At 40.6% G+C, this 24,628-nt stretch overlaps 3 protein-coding genes across 3 annotated transcripts; 2 read left to right on the forward strand and 1 right to left on the reverse strand.

Moving 5' to 3' along the window:
• Positions 1-153: 153 nt before the first annotated feature.
• Positions 154-6,020, forward strand: LOC108893141 (short transient receptor potential channel 2). Its single transcript, XM_018690985.2, has 12 exons — positions 154-914; positions 1,013-1,213; positions 1,315-1,479; positions 1,613-1,787; positions 1,868-2,068; positions 2,166-2,328; positions 2,446-2,538; positions 3,168-3,360; positions 3,454-3,581; positions 3,676-3,748; positions 3,874-3,991; positions 4,530-6,020. Exons 1-12 carry the CDS (start codon positions 162-164, stop codon positions 5,429-5,431), a joined length of 3,165 nt encoding a protein of 1,054 aa, XP_018546501.1. The 5' UTR covers positions 154-161; the 3' UTR covers positions 5,432-6,020.
• Positions 6,021-7,346: 1,326 nt separating this feature from the next.
• Positions 7,347-13,226, reverse strand: LOC108894047 (ribonucleoside-diphosphate reductase large subunit). Its single transcript, XM_018692605.2, has 19 exons — positions 12,918-13,226; positions 12,111-12,199; positions 11,787-11,964; positions 11,226-11,326; positions 11,065-11,124; positions 10,937-10,976; positions 10,680-10,842; positions 10,415-10,556; positions 10,224-10,307; positions 9,972-10,133; positions 9,749-9,828; positions 9,462-9,663; positions 9,186-9,335; positions 8,868-9,089; positions 8,704-8,780; positions 8,463-8,598; positions 8,275-8,370; positions 7,993-8,181; positions 7,347-7,899 (listed from the first exon to the last, which is right to left on the reverse strand). The coding sequence occupies exons 1-19, from the start codon at positions 12,934-12,936 to the stop codon at positions 7,708-7,710; spliced, it is 2,382 nt and encodes a 793-aa protein (XP_018548121.1). The 5' UTR covers positions 12,937-13,226; the 3' UTR covers positions 7,347-7,707.
• A 1,772-nt stretch (positions 13,227-14,998) lies between these two features.
• rnf121 (ring finger protein 121) lies at positions 14,999-24,545 on the forward strand. Its single transcript, XM_018692077.2, has 9 exons — positions 14,999-15,215; positions 16,649-16,686; positions 17,170-17,311; positions 17,734-17,888; positions 18,000-18,107; positions 20,204-20,324; positions 20,432-20,565; positions 22,228-22,329; positions 22,886-24,545. The coding sequence occupies exons 1-9, from the start codon at positions 15,138-15,140 to the stop codon at positions 23,004-23,006; spliced, it is 999 nt and encodes a 332-aa protein (XP_018547593.1). The 5' UTR covers positions 14,999-15,137; the 3' UTR covers positions 23,007-24,545.
• Positions 24,546-24,628: the final 83 nt, after the last annotated feature.

Consider the following 24,628-nt stretch of genomic DNA (forward strand, 5'->3'; position numbering starts at 1 on the left):
ATGTAATGTGCTTATTTATAGTATTTGTTATGTTTTTGTTTTTGTACATTTTTATATGTTCTAGAGAATCTTAACATTTAATCCAGCCTTTAATTTGCCTCTGAAATCAAATTGTAAGATGTCCTTTTCCTTCATTCATTGGACATTTCTTTCATAAATATATGGGCGAATGGACTTCTAATACTGCTGCTGTACTCCTGTCCTGTCCCTCCCCTCCACAGCCAGAGCAATGGCGCGAGATCATGAACAAGAAGATGCAGTTCCCTCCGGAGCTCATCAGTGCCATTCAGGAAGGGAAAATAGAGCTGCTGTGTGGACTGTTGAAGACCGGGGATGGTATCATCCGTCAGCTGGATGAATCTGAGGACCGCCAGTGGAGAGAGGCCCTCAACCTGTCCATCCGCCTGGGCAGTGAGGATGCCATGGACGCCCTCCTCCAGGGGGTCAAGTTTGACTTCCGTCAGATTCACGAAGCCCTGCTGGTCGCCGTGGACACCAACCAGCCCAGAGTGGTGAAGCGTCTGCTGGACCGCCTGGACCAAGAGAAAGGCAACAAGATGGACGTACGCTCTTTCTCTCAGGCCATTTTTGACCACTCTATCGACAACTCCCAGTTTGCCCCCGGCGTGACCCCTCTGACCTTAGCCTGCCAGAAAGACCTGTATGAAATAGTCACCATGCTCAGCCAAAAAGGTCATGGCATCCCATGGCCACATAAGATATCCTGTGCCTGTCTGGAGTGTCGTAATGGGAGGCAGTATGACCTGCTGAAGTTCTCCTTGTCTCGTATCAACACCTACCGCGGCATTGCCAGCCGCGCCTACCTGTCCGTCACCTCTGATGATGCCATGCTCAGCGCTTTCAGTCTCAGCAGAGAGCTCCGCAAGCTCTCACAAAAAGAGCCAGAGTTCAAGGTCTGACGACATTTCTCGATAACCCCCCTCAGCATACTGTTTGTGTTAGGTGTCTTGTGTTGTTGCTTGACTTTGGCTGTGGTGCCTCTCTCCTGCAGCCTCAGTACCTAAGCCTGGAGAAGCTTTGTCAGGAGTTTGCCGTCGAGTTGCTGGGCATGTGTCGCAACCAGAGCGAGGTGACCACGATCCTTAACAGCTGCGGGGACGAGAGCCAGGATGAGTTGGATGAGCAGGCCTTCGAGGAGGGAATACCCAACCTGTCACGTCTGCGGCTTGCTGTCAACTACAACCAGAAGCAGGTAGCCAGATGCAGAGACTGCTGTAAACCAGAGATGTGTAGAGGAAGACATAAACTTGATCCATTTTTTCTTTCCTTCTGTGTGTGTTTGTTCTCCTCTAGTTTGTGGCGCACCCAATCTGCCAGCAGGTACTCTCATCCATCTGGTGTGGGCACCTGGCAGGGTGGAGAGGCAGCAGGACGGCCTGGAAGCTATTTGTTTCCGTGGGGATCTTCCTCACCATGCCCATCCTCTGCCTCGTCTACTGGATCGCACCAAAGTCAAAGGTCACATGGCCCAAAAATCTCCAAATGTAGAGACAACTGGGCAGTGTTTTAAATCAGACTGTCATGACAGACATTTGCTATAGAGTTTCCTAAGAAAATAGGAAGCTAACAATGTCTTTTGTGTTTTCACCAGGTAGGAAAGATCCTAAAGATTCCTGTGATCAAGTTTCTCCTTCACTCAGCCTCCTATCTGTGGTTTCTCATCACATTACTTGGAGAGTCAATAACGATGGAGCTGTATCGAGACAAATTTGCTTCCCGGCAGCAGAATATCCTGCACAGCTCCTTCCACATGGTGTGGGTGGTCGGTAGGTTCACACTCTCTGTTTTAACTCACTAATCACACATAAAGTTTTAAATCAGGCTCATACTCTGCTGTCGCACGTAGGATTCTTTTGGTATGAGTGTAAGGAAGTGTGGATCGAGGGGCTGCGGAGTTACTTCCTGGACTGGTGGAACTGCTTGGACATGATGGTGCTCAGCATGTACCTGGCGTCCTTTGCATTACGTGTGCTTATCATGCTCAAAGGTTACTTCCTCTGCCACGACCATAACCTCGCAGAGGAGTGTATTTATTTCACCCAGACTGGTGAGAAAATTATGTCACATAATTTGTTAAAATTCATCGTTGGTAGTCTTTTTAAGCTCTTCAACTGGTCTCTTGCTGTGTGAAATTGTGCCTGCAGTGCGTGACGACTGGCACCAGGAGGACCCCCAGCTGATTGCGGAGGTGCTGTTTGCAGTGACCAGCATGTTGAGCTTCACACGGCTGGCATACATCCTGCCAGCCCATGAGTCTCTGGGAACTCTGCAGATCTCCATAGGAAAGATGATTGACGATATGATGAGGTACGAGCACTTTTCATTTGTTACACATCTCCATGTATGAATATTGGTCATTGCCTGGAAGGGAGTTCGGGGCACATGACAATAGCCAGTGAGAATATTTTTTTTTCTGTCTTTTAGATTCATGTTTATATTGATGATCATTGGAACAGCCTTCCTCTGTGGTATCAACAATGTCTATGTTCCTTATGTCATCTCTCCACATCTTGGCAGGTAGGAATCTGTACTGACATGTTTAAAGGAGTGGTTTGAGACTTCAGGACGTACAATTATGTGGCTATTTTCCAAGCGTTAGATGAGGGGAATGATAGCACTTATCTCTGTATGGTAAACACAAGGGTGGACCCAGTGGGCGATTAGCCTAGCTTAGCATAAACAAACAACTATCTTGACTGAGTCCAAAGATAACAGATGGCACCTATAAGCACACTGTAATGGAGAGGTAATGCTGGAATTCTTGGCCAGTAGCAGTGACTTCCTGGAAATACACTGTCACCATGGTTGTCACTGTGAGGTTGCCAGGCAACCAGCTTAGATTTATTTAGGGGATTCTCAGCAAGATGACATGCAAGTTTATCCCAAAACCAGGTTATTTATTGACACAAATTGTTGACATAACACAGTAAGTCAGCTTAATCATGCTAATTTGAATGATGTACAGAAATTGGATCTTAAAAACAAACTGGCATGTTGATGTGAAATCTGTGAAAAGTGCTCCCAGAAATTCTAAATACAGAAGTCTTAGTGTTAGATACAGCATGCTAACATCCTAGCCATGGTGAGTTAAATAATGGTATTAAAATAGTCTCATCATGACAACACTCTCTATTGCACTGCTACAGGTTTAACGAAACCTTCCACTTCTTATTCTGGACCATGTTCGGTGTGGCCAACCAGGACTATGTGGACATGCCACGGTTTATGTTAGCAGAGTTTGTGGGAAGGATCCTGTACGGCATCTTCACACTCGTCATTGTCATCGTCCTGCTCAACATGCTTATTGCTATGATCACCAACTCCTTTCAGAAAATTGAGGTGAAGAGATATTTTCATATTATGTCATGTCTGCAATATAAATAGAAACACTGCCAGTGATGATCGCTAATATCTCACCATTTTTTATCTCAGGATGATGCAGATGTTGAGTGGAAATTTGCTCGGTCAAAGCTGTACCTGAGTTACTTCAGAGAAGGCCTCACCATGCCTGTGCCCTTCAACATCATCCCCTCTCCCAAAGCCATCTTTTACATCATAAGGTGGGCTCTCTCAGGCTTCAAAGACACACTAAACCTGCATTGTTTTTGTATTTTTTTTATTTTTATTATTCATTCAATTCAATTTCTGTTTCAGAGGTATCTTCAGACGAATCTGCTGCTGCTGTACGTGTAGCTCTGAGCAAAAATATCCCCCTATAGCTTCTATGGTAAGTCAGTGTGACTGTAGTAAAACAATTATTTTCTATAATAATTATTTGATCTTTGCAAATTTTACCCTGTGCTGCAGTGCATGATATTAAACATGTTTATGTTATCTGTATTATATAATAAGTCCAATGAAAAGGGATCAGAAGAAAGCCAGTTACCTTACCGGCAGCAAGTGATCAGGGCTCTGGTGCAGCGCTACATCGAGTCAGCTCGCAGGGAGTTTGAGGAGACCAAGAGGAAAGGTAACTGTGACACTTGTGCCAGGCTGTCAGGGCTTAACACTCAGACAGTGGTGAATTAAAAAGTCCTGCTGGCTCACACACCTAGTTTACTTGTGCGACCTCCCCTTTCTCTTCCAATTTTCTAGTTTGCCTCTTATAAAAAAAAGTCTAAGTATATATGCTATAAGTGTAATGCTTTTGAGTGGTTTGGAGTAACATTTACTGTCTTGAAAAGTGACATGAGAAATGTTACATGTGGTAATTAGATTTATAAATGTAATTCTGGAAAGAATAATTGACTTGACAGAAAATATTTACATTTTTAGGATTAAAAATAATAAATTAGTCATGATACAACTGCTCTGAAAAACAAGTTACATGAACTGATAGACAAATAATTAATGTAGTTTTTTGCAGCAGTGCCCAGCCCTCCTGTGTGTCTCCTATAATTATGGCATTTGAGCCAAAATTCACCCAGCCTGTAGAACCTGAATAAGAATATTTGTCATTCAAATGTCTGAATGCTGTGTTGTGATTGGAGGATTTTCTCTTCCCACAGATATCGGTAATCGCATCACTGAACTGAGCAAAGCGGTCTTCAGGATACACAATGATATGAAAGTGATGCATCAGCTCCTGTTGGATGATGGACACATGGTGACGACAAATGATGCTTTGACCAGGGATGGCTCCTCCATACTGGGGAAATACATCATAGGTGCCAAGAACAATTTCAGAGGTTTTAATAGCAGACAAGAGGACAAAAACACATCGCTTAAAGTTACAGTGCACAATGAAGAGGAAGAGGTGGATAAAGGAAAGGCTGACTCAGATACAAAGCAGGAATCAGACACACCAGAGAATCAGGTGGGTGAATGTGGAGCAGAGGAAACAAAGAGGGCAACAGACTGTGATGTGGTGAAGATGGAAGAAGGCAGAGCTCAAGTGATGCCAGGAGATGAGAAGGAAACTGAGAAAAAAGAACAGGTGGAAGCAGACAAAAATGAAAATACTGTCAGTAAAGTGAGAGAGGAGGAGGCAGCAGGAATGAGTTTAGATAATGTTGAAGAAAAGGTGAAAGCTGAGGCCGTGCAGGACGAGGCAGAAAAAATAAGGGACGAGGAGATTAGCACAGGGAAGAAGGAGGGTGAAAAACACACCGAGACAACCACTGAACAAGCTGAGAGCGCCAACGTCAGCAGTGAGAAGACAAACACCAAAAAATTAGTAAACAGGTTCAAAGACATAGAGCTGCAAGAAAAAAAAGTGGAGCCGAGATGGATGAAGGGTAGAAAGTTCGAGCATAATACAGCAGAGAGGTCTGGTGTCAGGGAGGGCAACGAGAAGCCTGGAGCCAAGAAAACCATCCCCTCTCCAACGGGCAGCAGCAGCTCCCAGGACACAGGCTTTGGCTCACAAGAAGGGGAGGGATCGATCGATGGGTCGATAGTGAGTCCGTAACCTTAGTGATGTCCCATTTAAAAGATCGCACTGACTTTTTAAGGGTTTGGCCTTTTGGTCACCTTATCCAGTGTTTGGGAAGAGGGTTTGTGCTACAGCTGCACAAATAATCAGCGACTGCTTGGAGATAAGTGATTTCAACAGATAGCAGCAGTTTGGGTTTTCCCATGGCATTCAGCTCCATAATGAGATAGATCGATATGAATAGTTTTTACAGTCTAGTCTAGACTAGAAAAATTTCCTTTCAAAATTTCCCCTTGGCCAACGTTTAGTGCCAGAAAATGAAATCTCAGTTTAGTATACAGGATATTTTAGAATCATATCAGCCCATTGTCATGAAAGTTGCCATGTATATTCATTCCCCCAGGAGGTTTGGTTATAATAATTCATGCTTTCATATCATGAGGTAATAATGAATAATGCTGTTTCTTGCCTCTTTAAGTAAAAGTTCAGTGTTTTGGAAAATATAGTCCAGCACATAACCCACCATAAAACAGCAAACTGACATTTTTACACTTATAAGATTAACATCCTGTGTGAAACAGAAAAGGTTCAAAAAGAAGAGACATCTTATGCCCCCCCCCCCCCCCCCCCCCAGAAATATAGTCTTTAAAAGTAAATCATTATTGTGCTGTTTTTCATTTAAGGCCATATTGTCTAAACAACAGATTTAGATTTGGATTTAGTCATAATAAAATTTTCATTCTGCTTTAGAAACAAATTGCAGATTAGATTTCCTTATTTTTGGAAAGCATGCTTATCTCTTGTAATTACTTTCCAATAAAGAGATAATTTTGTTGCCAGTCTTCTCATCACGTGATAAAATGACTAATGGCTTTAACTCCAAAAAAGTCAGTGTGCAGCCTGAAGAGATTAGTTTACAACTTTCACTAGTACACCTTGATAAGCGTTGATGGCAGTAAATTAAAGATACAGTGCCTTGTGATTAGGAAATTCACTAACTAGGCCACCTAACACTAAGAGGGGTGGGGTTAATTTGTCAGCTGATTAGGTCAAGTCTGTCACAGGTAGTTGCACTGCTTGTTAACACTGGGTATCTCTGTCCTCCTCACTGCCATTTTCCAAGTTCACTGTTAAATTAAGATTCTCACTTGGTCACTCTGGTTTCTTGTTATATGATGTTCAGATATCACAAGTAAATAGCCTTGTGTTCAGTTAAAGTTTTGCACAATAAAATTTTCCTTGTCAAAAAAAAAAAAAATTATAAAATGACATTTGGCTCTCTGTCTCTGTATTTCATGAATTCAGTGTAGGGAAACGTTATCTCTGTGTTGACTGAGGTTCTGAATCAACACTGCTGTAGTGTTTCTTTTCAGTAGGCGGCAGACCTGGACCTGATGCTACAGTGTGACAGTACAGGTCTCAGCTTGCTTCACACATACTGTTCCCATGGGGTCGCATGCATGAACACACTAGTTCATTAATTCATCACCTGCAGCATCTCCTGCCCCCAAGGCACACTGTATCCAGTCTCCTCCACTGGAAAAACACATTGGGATGAAGCTCTTTGTTGCAGTGTTGCATGACTGATGTCATCACCATTTCCACTTTTTGGGTATTGTGAGCCTGTTCTTTTGTCCTGATCTGCCAGCTGAACTCACTCACAGAAAGTTAGAACATATTCCATCATTATTCATCAGGAAAAATGAATTCATCTTGTACTGGCATGTTGTATCACCATCACGATCACTATTCTGAAATACTAATATTAGCATGCTGACTCCCATTCTTATTTTGCAAACTATCTATGTAGATTTTTTTTTAAATCTGTGGTTCTTGCTTCAATAAATGCAGATCTAAATATGTATAACATATAACAGATATGTATATATGCTCAGGTTCTCAGGGATAACCTAAGATTGACATATTCTTGACAAAAATATAGTAATAAGACTTATATTACCATTATTGCATAACACGTTTAATTTTCCACACACCTAAAATACAGACCAACATGGGGTTTATTAATGTGACCCACTTATTACAAAACTATATTTATATTTTTAAAAAACTAAGGGTGATTTAATTCATTGCACCCTCTTAATTCTATACATACAACATACATTACATGATGAAAATTCAGCAAATATTAAATAAAAACTGCAGAGATTTGTGACTTGAAGACAGCGGCATATGTAAAACACTTGTTATGACATCAAATACAAATAAAAAGCACCGGGTGTATCAAAAAATAGATTTTTGAAGAGGAAACTGGTGGTTATGAGGAAGTGTGCTTGTCTGGGTGAACATTCTCCTTAGGAACCACACATCAGGCATTCATCTTTGTTTGCTAAGGAACACACCATGGCAGCAGTGTTGCGCTCTTTGGTCTCCTCCTCCATGCTCTCAGCTGACTGGGCCTCCTTTAATTTCTCCTTGTTCAGGGTGAACTGAATGGGGTTGGCAGCAGGCTTCGTCCGCAGGTAGTACATGCCAGTTTTCAGGCCCTGCAGGGAGAAAAATAAAGGCTTTAACATGCTGTTTTCTTGGCCCTGTAATGCCACATACATCAAGCGTGCATTCACTTGGCCCTCACTCACCAACTTCCAGCCATAAAAGTGCATGCTGGTCAGTTTGCCATAATTTGGCTCAGCAATATGTATGTTGAGGGACTGGCTCTGGTCGATGTAGGCACCACGATCTGCTGCCATCTTGAGGACGGTCTTCTGAGAGATTTCCCACACAGTTTTATACAGCTGCTTCAGATCATCAGGGATCTCTTGAATATCCTGTGCACAAGACAGACATTTAAACAAAAATATTTAAAACGTTTAGAGCAGTGATATAAAATGATTTAATTAGTTTTTATTATGATTTTTTACCTGGATGGACCCATTCTGAGCAATCAGCTGGTTCTTCATTTCATCACTCCACAGTCCTCTTTCTGTGAGGTCCTTCAGCAGGTGAGGATTTACAATCTATAGGAGGCAGAAAATACACTTAGCAATCCTTCCCTCTATGGACACATGACTCTGGAGGCATGAATGCAGCGAATGTATTCAGTGCTGACCTGAAACTCTCCTGAGAGCACCCTACGTGTATAGATGTTACTGGTGTATGCCTCAAAGGACTCATTGTTGCCCAGGATCTGGGCAGTGGAAGCTGTGGGCATTGGGGCCAAGAGCAGGCTGTTCCTCACACCATGCCTGAGAACACATGGGGATGGGGAGGGTACAAGACAGGGATGAGCTCCACAAACAGTAGCTATGAGATGAAAAACATCAAGAACAGAGACATTCAGTAAGACGTACTTGGCAATTTTCTCCTTCAGTGTGTTCCAGTCCCACAAATCTGTTGGGGTTTTACCCCACATGTCATACTGAAGGATCTGGAAAACAGAAATCAGTTAGGAACCGAATCCAAACTGCTAAACCGTATCTGAGGATGAATTTGAGACATTGTGAAAACTACTCACTCCCTTGCTGACAGGAGAGCCAGTGTAGGTCTCATAAGCACCAAGCTTCTCTGCTAGCTCACAGCTGGCCTCCAGGGCAGCGTAGTAGATGGTCTCAAAGATCTGAATGTTGAGTAACTGGGCCTCCGGGCTTTCAAATGGGTAACGCATAAGGATGAAGGCATCAGCCAGACCCTGCACACCAATTCCAATCGGCCTGTGACGCTTGTTGGATCTTTCAGCCTGTAAAGCAGGACAGAGGAGCTGTTTGTTAATACTGAGCACACAAGATCTGGTTACATGGTTGATAGAGAAGCATCACTGGACAAGAAAGCATACCTCAGGCACTGGGTAGTAGTTGATGTCGATAATCTTGTTCAGGTTCTTGACAATGACTTTGGTGACAGATGCAAGTTTTTTGAAGTCAAAGGTTTTTTCTGGGGTGACGTACATGTTGAGGGCAATGGACGCTAAGTTACACACTGCAACCTGAGTTAAGAAAGAGCAGATACATTTTAAAAACAGTACTGACAAAATTATGTTGTGGCTGAAATAATGTTTACAGGACCAACAAGCTAAATCTATAAGTGCCAATATAATATCTTCTTCCCTCACCTCGTCTGGGCTTGTGTACTCTACTATCTCTGTGCACAGATTGCTGGATTTGATGGTGCCCAGATTCTGCTGGTTGCTCTTCCTGTTACAGGCGTCCTTGTAGAGCATGTATGGTGTGCCAGTTTCTGTCTGTGACTCAATGATGGAGTACCACAACTGCTGAGCCTTCACCACACGCTTAGTCCTGCCCTCCCTCTCATATCTTGGGACAAACAGGATACACAGGACAAGTTAGCACTGAGAAATGAGTCGTTTGTTGAGAGCAGAGTTTGATGTGCTGGTCTTACCGAGTGTAGAGCTCCTCAAACTCCTCTCCCCAGCACTCCTCTAATCCAGGACATTCACTGGGGCACATCAGAGACCAGTCCTATGAGAACAGCAGAGGAACAATAAGACTTTTCCCAAAACTTTAAAACTCAACATTTTGGCAGAAAACATACAGTAGATTATAAAATATATTGTGTGATTCAAACTCAGTTAGTTAGTTAGGTGAATTCTTCTGGTGCTTACCTGATTGCTTTCCACTCGTTTCATAAAGAGGTCTGGGATCCACAGGGCAAAGAACAGGTCTCTGGCCCTCTGCTCCTCTTTACCTGTGTTCTTTTTCAACTCTAAGAACTCAAACACATCGTAATGCCACGGCTCCAGGTACACAGCGAAGGCCCCGGGTCTCTGAACAGGTGAACAGGCAGAGTCAGAAGTGTCTCTAACGTAACAAAGTCAAGCTATATTTTTGTTTGTATCATAAATCTTAGTCTTTACCTTGTTGCCACCCTGGTCAACATAACGCGCTGTGTTGTTGTATACTCGCAGCATTGGAACCAGCCCATTGGAAGTGCCGTTTGTCTGAAATACACAAACCACTGTAAGTAGTACAAAAAAATTACATGGTTTAAGTTAAACCTCGCCCGAATCTCTGTGATTTTAATTTCTGTAAAGTATGTTTTGCTCACCCCAGCAATATAGCTGCCTGTTGCTCTGATACAGCTAACTGCCAATCCAATACCTCCAGCTGATTTGGAGATGAGGGCACATTGCTTCAGCGTGTCGTAAATACCATCAATGCTGTCGTCCTTCATGGATAGCAAGAAACAACTACCAAAACCCAAACGAAGTAGATTAGGACAAAACAAAATTAAAGAAGTTTAAAGGAAAGCATCAGATGTTTTGCTGTCTTTGCTCAGGGCCTACAAATGTCAACAGTTTTGTAGTCCTTACCTGGACAGCTGTGGCCTGTTGGTGCCAGCATTGAACAGTGTAGGTGAGGCATGGGTGAACCACTTCTCTGACAGCAAATTGTAGGTCTCAATGGCTGCATCGATGTCTCCTTTATGTATCCCGACAGCCACTCTCATAAGCATGTGCTGGGGTCTCTCAGCAACTGTGTAAACAGAGGTTGATTAGCTATCAGACAGACAATAAAAGTCATGCTTCTCAAGAAGTTACAGGAAAAAAATAAATAAAACAACTCTCACCTTTGCCATTAATCTTCAACAAATACGATCGCTCAAGAGTCTGTTGGAGCAAAGGGAAAATATACAGTTTATATGCCAAGCAACTGAGTGAGATGTCAAATGTATGACTTGTGAAAATTAGTAATTACCTTAAACCCAAAGAAGTTGTAGGAGAAGTCTCTGTCGTAAATGATGGCTGAGTTGAGACGCTGCAAAGCACAGAGGACATTACTTTAGGAAATGCAAAACATAATTACAGTGACCTCACATTTGAAAACATGAACAAAATATATCATCAAAAGTGACATACAGCCTTGTTTTCAAGAACAATGTCGAGCGTCTCTTTGGAGATCATAGGAGAATGGCGCTTATTCAGTGGGTTGACATAGTTGTACAGGTCTTCCATCACATCTACAAAAACAAAAAAGAAAGAAAGTGTAATGTCAGTAAAAATAATTGAATCACTTAAACAGTCAGCAGTATACAATGAATCATGTCAGGGTTTCTTGCATAGTTTTACAGCAGAAAACAAAGATAATAAATAAAATAATCATAATACATCTTAAAGAAGTTCTATGAAGTGTTTTAGGGGAGAAGATTAACACAGCTTTGGTTAATGCTGTCATCTACTAGTTAAACTGATTACAAGATGAGATGCATCAAGATCTGGGTCACTAACTACCCAGGCTAGGCATTTTCCTGAGGGAAACCATAACACCACAATGTGCAGCACTGCCATTTACCAGAAATGCTGCACCAAAAGGTACCATGGTGGCTAAATTAATGTATAGGCCATCAGTGATGTATATAATTGCACAATTTGTCATAGAGCAGTATATTTTTTTGATGGTAGATTAACGCTTTTACTCACCACTAAATATCTTCTTGGTCTCTTTGTGCAGGTTAGACACAGCTATTCGTGCAGCAAGGATTGCATAGTCAGGGTGTTTGGTGGTGAGGGTGGCAGCAGTCTCCGCTGCCAGAGTGTCCAGCTCCACAGTAGTGACTCCACTGTACAGACCCTGGATCACCTTCATCGTAATCTGGGTCTGCAGAAACAGAGATAAAGGGTTAGGCTAGACATGGTGTAATATCAGTGGTCTGAAGCTAGCCTGCACCCTCAGTCCAGAATGTGATATTTTTCTTTTTATTGAGAGGATTTTACAAAGTTTTCTTCAAAGTGGTTTGAACTTACAGGGTCCACAAAGTCAGAATTGAGTCCATAGCAGAGCTTCTGGATGCGAGAGGTGATTTTATCAAAAGTAACTCCTTCCTGGCGCCCATCTGAAACACAAAAAAACAGCACAATTATCTAATAAATAAATATCTAATAAAATCTTATGTGGTCACTTGAAGTACAGTAAATTTCCAGGGTAGCTGATGAATATAATTACAGTGGTAAACACACCAGAATCATAAGCTGCTAATTGGATTCCCTCAAATGATTAATTAACTCAGCCCGAACGGAACACCTGTCTAACCAGTTACTAAGGCAACAAAAGGAGACACTTTACTGCTTCGCGCCATTACAACAGCTGCTAACACCTGCCAATAATAACCCTCCTCTTACACATAACATATAGAGGGAAATTTGTGAACACCTTTACTTTGCACCAATCGCTAAAGAACAAAATATATTAAAGTCTTAGCTGTGTCGCTATTTAAATAGTGTGCTCAAAGTTAAGTTATTCTTAAAATGAAAATAAAACAGGCAACAAACGTGCAAACTGAGAAAAATTAACTCAGCCTCTGTTCTTTCATAACTCTTTGTCTGCCCTTTGTTTGACGTCTCGACGGAAAGACACCGCGCAAAGAAACAAAAGACATTTAACATGACTGAAACTGAGCTGAGGACAGGCTAAACTTTGTGTGGCATTTCTTTTATAGTTGCATTCATAATAGCTTAGATACATTTTAGGAATTTCCCAGGGCTGCACGTCTCCCTAACATTGCATTATCTGACAGTCTATGACAGCAGAAATATTAAAGTTATCCACTGTACCTCGTTTAATCACATGCATGTTGGCAACAAAGCAGCTGATTTCCTCAGGTTTCCTCGTTGCTGGTGTTATCCTCTCGGCTGGACACTTGAGAAGAATAAAATTAGTGCGGTTATAGCAGGTTATTACACTGTGGAAACAATCCACCAGCACAGTTGAATCTCAAACTGAGGGCGCCAACAACTCACAGGCCAGTTACTCTGCTTTGTGTCAGCGGCTCATCCAATCAGAGAAGACTCCGGCAGACTTTTAAACCAATCACAAGCGAGCACTCAGGCCCTTTACAATTTCCGGTCGCCTTTTCCGGGTGAAATCTGGCGGGATATTTCCAAACAACAGGTCTTTTTGTAACATGTAATCATCTGCCTTATTTAATCATATGTGCTATTTGTTGCACTATTACTACATTACTACTACAACAACATGTGAGTGTTAAGTTGTGACTCAGAATTTGAGGCATTTCCTTGATTAACATGAAATAACTACAGTATATAATGCATTAAAAAAACACTAAATGTAAGTAATATCATTGGGGCGACCTCCATAACAATTAGAATCATGAGCAAGTTTCAATGGCACTTCAGAGAAGACAAAGTTGCACATTCAAGAAATGTAAATACAAACTTGAAAAGTTTAAAGTTAAGTATAACAATGAGTTGTACATATGTATTTCAATATCAAATGCAAAGCTTCAACACTGCAATGTTTTGTTTTTTCCTGCTGTTATGAATAAGATAAGATAACACTTTATTGACCCCCAGGCTGGGGAATTTGGGCGTCAACAGCAGCAGGTGAGGATTCCAAGTTAATAAACAATAAAAATACAATATAATAGGTGTGCAATATAATATAACAGCAATTACATTTTTGAAAAGTTGGTTTGAATGACACATTCAGCATTCAGTTGTGGAAAGTAACTTAGCGCATTTACTCAACTACTGATCTTAAGTGCATTTTTGAGGTACTTGTACTTTGCTTGAGTATTTCTGTTTTATGCTGCTTTATACTCCTGCTGTATTACACTTCTGTGGGAAATATTGTGCTTTTTATGCCACTACGCTTATTTGACAGAGTTATTCTGATTGTTGATACATAATATAATTAACAGATGGTTTGTTATGATATATTGTTATAAATTAAGCACTATAGAAAGTTTTTAAAATTAGCCCTACCTTTACCAGCTGCAACAATAAAGTGATACGTACACATTAATGCACTTTAATGAAGTATTTTTACTATTGGTACTTTAAGTGTAGTTTGCATGACTTTTACTTGTAACCGAATATTTCCACAGTGTCGTGTTGTTATTTTTCTTAAATAAAAATCATATAAATAATAATCTGAGTACCTTTTCCACCAATGTCAGCATCTAATTTTCATTCACTATTCAGCTTTACTCACAAGCACATCAAATTTTATCAACTGAAAAACAACAAACTGTCTCGTAATTCAGTAGACTGTCCAACTCTAAGCATAACCTGGAAACCATGACTTGACTTCAGACATCTTGACTGAAGTTACAGGCTTAGATTTGACCTACATTCTCTCCGAACTTTATTTTGAAGGGAACAAAAAGACAAACAAGACCTGAGCAGGTTAGTTTCAGCAATATATTAATATAGAATGATTTTGTGTCGGCCCTTGCAGGCATTAAGACAGGTTTAACCAGAAATCATCAGGATCTGATTAATGAAAACTTGTTTGCTATCACAACCTGGGAAACGAGATCGCTGGCAAGTTCGCAATCTTTGGCAGTCATAGTGGGTAAATCAACAGTGGCAACATCATTGGGATAACATGTTAAAAGGGAAAGTCTTTTAGATCAATACTATGAGGCTGACACAGCTAAGCATATCCTTACACCATGCAGGAAATTTACACATGAAAGACGTGGATGCATTGATGACACGATTACGGAACATAGGGCGGGTGGAGGACTGATACAATGCGGAGTGGTGCCCAAGGGAGGGAAGAGTTACTTAGTTTTTTAAGGACGACTGGACTGAAAAAAAACCCCACTTTAAATGAATGGATACTGAGTGTGAATAAAATCCAGGGTGGCCATATTTGCAACATCGTGGATGCGAAGCACCGTAGAAACCCCAAAGAAGAGGAGGAGCTTTATTTTGAAGGAACCAAAAAGCCAAACAAGACCGGAAGTGACCGTCTTAGGTTTGTTGCTAATGCTAATGGACCCGGAACGGTAAACCAGCACTCCGAAGATGGCCGGGGTGTTTGAGGTGGAGGTTGATGGTGTAGAGCACGACCATGGACTGGAGCATCACAATGAACCGAATCAGGTGAGAGTAATGGGCCATATCGAAGTATTATGACAGATAAAACCGACGGGGGTGAGTTTAGACTGAGAGGCTAGCCGCAAACACGGAACTCTGTGTCTGCTGCTACTCGCAGGTTTAGCATAGCGTCAGCACATAGCCACTGTCCCACAGCCATCTGCTACCAAGCGCAGGGATGGTGCCTAGATAGGTGCGTCGTACACTGAATATACCTGGTTGTGTCTCGCTCAACAAAAATAACCGTGCAGGCGAGAAACGCCCGGAGAGCCATTTTGCAGTGCTAAGTTAGCTAGCCGGTTCAAGTCATGCTTTTAACTGGTTAAAGTAGCTAAGATTATATATTTCAAAATAAAATGAGAATTTATCAGAGCATCTTCCACTTTCGTATAAAACAGCTACATCCATAAATGTCAGATAGCTCGATTTTATTAACTCTACAAATAAAGCTGATGTGGCTGATCGGGTCAAAGGTCACTTACTGCCTTTTGTAAGGGTCAAGTGGTTTTTCAGCGTCAAGTCAGGGGAGGCAATCAAATCACTTCCTGTGAGTTTTCAGCCTTATAGTCACACCGAACCTGAATGTCAAACATATGTCAGAGTGGGTGCTCACAATGTTACAGAGAGGCCGCAAAAAGAACTGAAACCAGTGTTCAGGGCTATTACAGTATGTAATGTGAGGTGTAGTGGGTAACCGTGCATCAGAGGCTGAATGAGCTGCATGGCTGGTATCACAATTGGCTGTGAAAATACATAGGAGATCCTTGTGTTTGGTCCAGTGATGATCATGTGTATGTGGGTTGAATGGAAGTGTCAAAATAGGAGACTTATAAGTCATAAGACAACATACAAGTACTCCACAATGTTCTAATCTCTGAGTGAAACAGATTGTATCTCAAGTAAATGTGGAGAAACTTTCTGTGTCTCACACAGTCATGTCCTATCAATCCATGGACTGGTAGCTACTCCCAGTGTCATACTTGAACATTTTAATGATGACTCAAATGAAAAAAACATTTGGCTGTGTATACAGGGTGTGTGGTTTCAGCAGTAAATGTGTGTGAACCCAGCTTTGACAACCAAACATAAATGTTTTCATTCAGATTGTTCTTTTAGCTGCTCTTTAATTAATATGCGACATAGGTCCTGGAGGTTTAAAGCCAACTATGTGAGAGGTGATGCCTGCGCAGTGGTTTGCTTTCATTATTTTGTTTTTAGTAATCAGCTGTGACTGTCTTGTTGTACAAGATTTTTAGAACTCCCAACATAACTTTTATTGTTTCTGTGTTTAAGTAAGGTTTATACAGTGTACTCTGCTAAGCCGTACTACAGTATTCTCTCCTTCTTTAAGTGTGTAAATGTCCTCAAAATGTCCAAGCTGCATTTTCAGTTTGTGTGTCAACAGGAGTATTCATTACCTTGTTTTATTCTGCCTTCAGTTTGATGTGTCCAAGCTTTCACCAGAAGAAAAGTGGAGGTCAGTGTCTTTACTACACTTATAATGGATCGTACATACATTTTTGTAACATATATGATTATTTTCTCTCATTTCTTTGCAAGGATTTTTATTTATTAATACAAAAGGTTTTGGTAAAGATAAGAACTCCATATGTATAGAAAGTTTTTGTACTCATGACTCACTAAATAATGAATCAGGAAATATAGTGAACTGTGACAAAGCTGTCTGTCCAGAGAAGCTTCTTTCACATTAAATCTTTTGCCTGTCTCCTCTTATGTATTACACATAGTCTGACCATGAGCGGCAGCATTTCTTGGTTTCTGGGTATAAAGGTTCACATTTCATTTACAGTTCCCAGTGATCACCATTGGGAGACACCAGTGCATAGAGTTGTAGAGTTGCATTTCTAAGGACACGCCTCTCCTGCATTGTTATGAATCAACAGATTGTGTGGTGCTTAGCTACGTCACATTAGTAGAGTATGTTCTTCTTTTTATACAGGGTGGAACATGCAAGAATGCATGCCAAACACAAAGGCCACGAGGCCATGCACGCAGAGATGGTGCTCATCCTCATAGTCACCCTGGTCGTCGCCCAGCTAGTCCTTGTGCAATGGAAACAGAGACATCCAAAGTCATACAATGTAAGACACAAAAGGCTCACAGGGAAAATGTTTAAGTTTTGTATGCAAAGTTTAGAAATACCCAAATGTGAAGACACATAATTAAAAGAATTTGTATGTTTTGGATACAGAAACTATGCAGGTATGAGCTGGGGGGGTTGTGTTTCTTGTTGTTTACAGTAATGGGGAGAGATGGGATGGGAGAACATGTACTGACAAGTCTACATTGTTCTTTATTTTCTATGTAGTAGCATGTGACTGTATTGATACTTGTTTCCTCAGTTAAAGAGAAATGTGATATTTTCATTCTTGTCCCATGCTATCCAAATATGAAACGTTGTCCGTGGTGTCTCTGTTTTTATGTTTACACATTGTTTTTGGTGGAAACTTTTCATCTCTGATGCTCATGCATTTCCTAACACGTACGCTCTGCTGTCTTGTAGCTGGTGACTCTGTTCCAGATGTGGGTAGTTCCTCTCTACTTTACAACCAAACTTCACTGGTGGAGGTTCCTGACCACATGGTTTATCTTCTCTGTCATCACAGCTTACATTTCCTACCGTGCCACTCGCAAGCCGCTGGCCTGCACCACACCAAGGTATAACCATTGTTTAGACTTTATCGTGCCAGGTCAGTGATCTGCTTTTCTGGTAATGTGGATTGATCTGTTCATAACATTCTAACAAATTCCTTTCCTTGGCCTCTGTAGGTTGGTGTACAAGTGGTTCCTCCTTCTGTACAAGATCAGCTATGCCACAGGAATAGCTGGCTACACTGTCGTCATGTTTACACTTTTTGGTATTAATCTAATATTCAGGTATGTATCGTCAGTCCCACAACATTTCAGTGGTGCTAAATTAATAAACTTTTCCTCAGTTCAACTCTGAACATAACTGTTCAAATATTTCAGTGGTTGTTAACTGTTAAACCACTGAAAATAAGTTGCTGCCATTTTTTCCAACTTTTTAAAACCCTTTTTCGTCATTACTCCCACAACATTCGCCAGTCATCTGAATACCCAGGCGTTTTACTCACCTTTTTTTCCTTTATTTTCTATCTTTTAATCTTCCTCTGTGGTTGTCTGCTTGCTGATATAAGCACTGAAGCACAACACAGACAATGAAACAAAACCCATCACCTACTAGCATTATAGTTTTTCTGACTGTCACAAAGAAAGAGCAAACAACACTCTCTAACTGCCTGCTTCGTGACCTCAGGTGCATGTATTTAAAGGTAAACTTTGGTCACATGACAAGTAGAGCAAACATTCATATAAGTTTAAAAATATGTTCTCGCTGCAAGGTCTTACAAATGGATGCAGTTAGTACAGAAACTTCCATTTAGACAAGGAAATGACAAATCTGTTTTCTGTCTGTTCCTAATACCCAGGCAGAGATGATTCTATGTTTTCTGCTTTCTGACACAAAGGCTACCGGAGGAAGTGAAATTCTAATTCTAGCTAAATTTATAAAAAAGTATAGCTTCAGTGGGAAATGACGCTATTTGTAATCCTGTGACCTTGGTAATAATATTAATTTTAGATTTACTTTTTTAAATTTAGAGATGGAACTGAATCTTTGTCATTTCAAGCAGAGCTGAAACAATTAGTCCATGATTAGACAAACAGAAAATTGATCTGCAACTACTTTGAGAACAGATTAATTCAATTTATTTTTTAAAACAAAAAATCTGCGGTTCCAGCTTCTCCAATGTGACCATTTATAGGGACATTTACCTAGACTTCTGTGAAACTGAAAATCTGTTGGTCCGTTAAAATGAGACAATTGAAGATGTCATCTTGAGCTTTGGAAACATGTGATGGACAACACTGCTTTCTAACATTTTATAGACCAGTGACTAATATGTTAATCAAGAAAATAACCAACAGAATAATTGATAAGGAAAATAATGGCTAGTTACACCCTTGATTTCAAACACAGCTTTGGCAAATATTAACACCACTATAGGTGTACTCCATCTGTAATAAGATTAAAATCTTCTGATAATAGTGTATTGGTAGAGCTTTAAAGTGAAGCTGTGGAAGACACACATTAGTGAGTCCACTCCTGGATGAACAAAGGGCTGCGTAAACAGGAAACTTTAAATGCAAGAAAGCTTCTGACCACCCTGGTGGGACCTCCATAACTAGGATACATTTTTCTGAGTTTCCTCTCTCGACTGTAGTTCACAGAACCTGAGTCAATGTTCAGTGCACCATCATGCAGCTGCACCTGTGTTTTTTTTTTAGTACTTGTCCTGCTGGTTCAACAGATTATGTAGAGACTGAGCAGTCAGTTCATTATTGACAAAGATTCCTTAACAAGATCATTAGTTTAATGAAGCTGCACCCTCTAAGTGATATAAATCTTGATGCCATTCCAGACATCACTGACTGCACCTAAATAAGGTCACATGAGTCTTTTCTGTTCTCAGACTAAGTTAATTGAAAATGCTACATATGCATCACATATAATTTGGTAAATTTGAAACAGGGATTTATTCTGATCATCATCAATTTCTTAGTTGATGTCACAGTGTGCCGCAGGATTTTCTGCTCCACCAAAAACCTATGAATGCTTTTTAAGGTCAACAAGAAGGTAACTTTAAAGCCTCCTGTGTATCCCTCCTGAATGACATGATCTAAAAATGTTCCACTTGCCACCTACAAGTGCCACCTAATTTGAATACTTCTTTTCCTTTTGTCTTAGATTTCCCTCTCTGGAATAGCCAATTTTCAACCTTTGAAGGTTGAATATGTAAAAGCAAAAAACAAACTCTTATTTTAGCATGTCATTAGCACCAAATATTAAACAGACATATCTGACCTAGGGGCTAAACAAAAGTTGACGTTGGACAGTGCTGCAGCAAGATTAGTCAGAGCTGTGATTTCCATACAGTGCTTTCTCTGTCCAGGATAAAGCCAGAGGATGCAATGGACTTTGGTGTTTCACTACTATTCTATGGTCTGTACTACGGGGTCCTAGGAAGAGACTTTGCAGAAATGTGTGCAGACTTCATGGCTTCAACTGTTGGGGTAAGTGGACTGATTGCAGGCATTTTATGTTTCTGTACTGTGTTGAAGGTAATGACTGTGAGCTGAAATTTAATTATGACTGTTTTCTCTCTCTCTTGTTGTTGTAGTATTACAGTGCATCTGGCATGCCAACCAAGCACCTCTCTGACAATATCTGTGCTGTGTGCGGTCAGCCCATCCTTGTAGATGTCAGTGAGGAAGGGATTATCGAGAACACATACAGATTATCCTGCAACCATGTGTATCCTGCCTGTCAGTTCTAGACATATTTTCATGCTGCTATCTCTGTTATCAGTGAAGGAGAAGTTATGGTACATCATGGAGAATTTCATGTCCATAAAAGGTATAGTCAGGGACTTGTGTCAGAGCTGTACCTGCAGTAAATTAGTAGCTCAAAGGGGAATTGACAGTTAATTTGACCTTTATGTCAGACTGTTGATGTTATGTCCGAACTTTTAACTTCCCCTGCTCTTGTAGACTGTAAATGGCATGCAGCCTTATCTAATCTCACAGTGGTTTTGTGTCGGAATTTTTCATACCTATAGTCTTAATTTATTTACACTTAATTATTAAACTCGCATATTTTTTGGTGCTTTCAAATCTGCCTCTTGTGCAGTTGAATAGAGATGTGTCAAACAAGGCAGAGATCCCCAGTTACAAATATGAATAGAGAATTGCATAGTAATAAATAGAGCACAACTCTAATACACTATCAGCAGGCCATTGTCATTGGCTGGTATTGGCTAATCACAGTATTATTACCATAAACCCTCACCAAGCACTTTATTAGGAACACCATATTAATATGGGTATGGCTTCCTTTGCTCTCAAAATGGCCTCAGTTCTTCGTAACATGGACTCCATAAGATGTCGGAAACATTCCTTTGGGATTTTGGTTCATGTTGACATGACTTCACTACATAATTTCTGCAGATTTGTCAGCTCTACCACATCCCAAAGGTTGTCTATTGCATTCAGCTCTGGTGACTGGGGAGGCCATTGAAGTATACTGAATTCATTGTCACGTTCATGAAACCAGTTTGAGTCGACTTTTGGTCGACATGGTGCATTATCATGCTGGAAGTAGCCATTAGACGATGGTAAATTGTGATCAAACCATGATCAGTTGGTATTGAGGGGCCCAAGGTGTCCAAAGAAAACATTCTAACACACACTATTACACCACCACCACCAGCCTGGACTGTTGACACAAGTCAGGTTGGGTCCATGAATTCATGCAGTTGCCACAAAATTCTGATTCTACCATCTGTATACCTCAGCAGAAATCCAGATTCATCAGTTACCTTTTTCCAGTCTTCAGCTGTCCAGTGTTGCCCACTACAGCCTCAGATTTCTGTTCTTGGCTGACAGGAGTGGAACCTGATGTTTTCTTTACTGTCGTAGCCTACCCACCTCAAGGTTCAACAGGTTTCAACCACAATTGAAACGGGTGGTTGCTCTGTCAGCTCAAACCGGTCTGGCTGTTCTTGTCCGACCTCTTTCATCAACACATGCTGGATGTTTTATATGTCTTGCTCAATTCTGGGTAAACTCTAGAGACTGTTGAGTGTGAAAATCCCAGTAGATCAGTGGTTTAAGAAATACTCAAGCCAGCCTGTCTGGCACCGACAATCACAGTCACTGAGATTACATTGGTGCCAATATGCAATAAGTATTTGCAGTACACTTAAGTTTTATCGGCTGCAATTCTCAGAACATTCGACAGCTTATTTACATAATTCGAGTTGTATATATTTTGTCTGATTTATTTTTTACAGTACTTGAAGTAAACTTAAAATTTTAGTAGTAAATTACTAAAATTAGTGAATTACATTTTGGCCCTGTGTATTTGTTTGAACTGTTGCTCGCATGTTCCTCTGCCAAGCCTTAACTCCATATCCAGGTTCCATGAGTTCTGCATAAGAGGATGGTGTATCGTTGGGAAGAAGCAGATGTGCCCATACTGCAAAGAGAAGGTGGATCTGAAGAGGATGTTTAGTAACCCGTATCCTTCTTATTTTGTAATTCTCACAAATGAGATTATCTCAATAACTTCCTTACTTGATTGGTGTTCTGTCAGAGATCAAGTGATATTCATGCACAGTTTAAAGGATATGCAAAACAGGCACCACACAGAGAACAATTATTCTGAAAGTACATTTGGATCTAAACATGAATTGGGTGTTTTCAGCCACAGACATCTAATCAACATGTGGGAAACCTCGTCATGACAAGTTACAGGAGATGGATGACTTGATTGTAACTGAGAGGAAGTATTGCCAGTGTAGGCGAGTTTTTCAGGACGCTTAGGCAGTTAGCAACAAGAGACGAGGCATTTATAGGTTGTATACCAAGTTCCTGTTCCTTTTTGTGGTTCAGTATTAACACTTCAACTGTTCAGCTCCTTTCAATATGTAATACTTGCACAAAAACCAAAAAGACATCATCTTAGTCATATGCCATCAGCTGTATATTAGGCTTTACGTTGGCATAGATTATCACCACTTATTAACTATTTCATATTGCTGTGGAGAATCTTTTTCCTTAACCCACGTTTTTAGCTGGGAGAGGCCACATGTCATGTATGGACAACTTTTAGACTGGCTTCGGTACCTGGTGGCTTGGCAGCCTGTCATTATTGGATTTGTGCAAGGTATCAACTACATCCTGGGTCTGGAGTGACCTGCGATTGGCAGAAATGGACATAACACACCACATGGAGAAGATGTGCACTGGCTCAAAAGACTGAGGGCCTAACATTGAACTAAAACACCAATAAAAAAGTGTCTATACTTTTTGTATATATTTATAGGCACATATTATCTGTATTTACGGTTTATTTGAATTTTATTAGTTATCTGAATTTGGATGTCTGTGTCAATTTCCCAGGATTTGCTTCACACAGCGTTATACCTTAATCATTGGTTTGTGCATCTTACAACCTAGTAAAGCAGTTCTCAAAATTATTAGAGAGGTGCTTTTTACTAATTTATGTCTTAAATGTGTGTTAATGCTTAGTTAAAGGATCATGCTAGAGTTTTTCACCCTCATGTCGTGTAATAAATACTCAGCGCAAATCAAGATAAATCATTTCTCCCTTTGCCTTTTAAATGCACCAACCCAGTATCCACTTCCTCTGGAGGCATTTTGCAACTGCGTCACTTAATGTAATCACTCATATAGCTGTTTGACCTGCATGACACAGATTCCACGTTTTGGGTGAGAGTTTCCTAAGCGCTCAGAGTCACGCACCATGTGAGTGGAGGCCTCGTCATCAGGGGGGTAAAAAATTGGCAAACATACATAAGCAGAGGATTCCTCACACGGTGCTTGTTAAGATGAAAATTTTTATTACTGGATTTCAGAATGTCCCTGTTGTTTTCATGGACACTCATCCTTACCAACTTGCCAAAACAGTCTTTGCTTTGACTGTTACCCTTTGAGCAACATCTCGCTTCATTAAGTTTGTGTGATTTGAATTGGAGGAATTTCACTGTCTACCAAGCAGCCTTCTCTGTGTGTGCACAGGATTGACTATTTTTTTATTAAAAGGTCAGTTCACTTAAATTACAAAATGGAAAAAAAAAAAAAAAAATCAGCTACAATTTCTCATTTAGCTGTAGGTGTATCAGGCCATGCAGATAGTTTTAGTTTTACTCTGTCAGCTGTTTTCTTTGGAACTAATTTCTACTGAAGAGATAGTCGCTATGAAAATGTTGACAGTGTGCTCTGTAGATAATTCAGAGTTTCAGGACAGACACATTGCTGTTACATTTTTAAATCTTTTTCTATGCTGTTGGCAATACTAACTATTTTATTCACCTCCATTTTATTGGTGTGGCAGCAGAAAACCTGGCCTGATAAAACCCAAAATATATCTGCATGGCTAGATACTGAAGTGAGAAAACATTTTCTTGTAATTTAGGCTAAAGGTTCAGAAATTGGAATGACCCAGTAAGCTCAAACCAAAGCTGAGATACCAGCAAGCGACTGGACTAAAACCATTAACTGTTCAAACGAAATCTGACTCGGCGAGGAAAGAAAACATCCTAGAATGATCCTTTAACCTGGTGAGAGTGCTGATGGTGCCAGTCTTATTTTAATGTGATCTGTTCAATCTGAGGTCCCACAGGGACTGTGTACAACAAAGCCAACATGATCATTTTGTTTTGTTGTCAATGTTTTGATCAAGATCGGTTAATAAATGTCACATGGTTTAGATTTGTTGTGCATCATTATGTTTTATCTGTGCATCCCTGAGGTTTTTCCAACATTTACAACCAGCTACTTTTTACTGATACTGT

Source organism: Lates calcarifer, linkage group LG20 (genome assembly GCF_001640805.2).
Source record: "Lates calcarifer isolate ASB-BC8 linkage group LG20, TLL_Latcal_v3, whole genome shotgun sequence".
NCBI lineage: Eukaryota > Metazoa > Chordata > Actinopteri > Centropomidae > Lates > Lates calcarifer.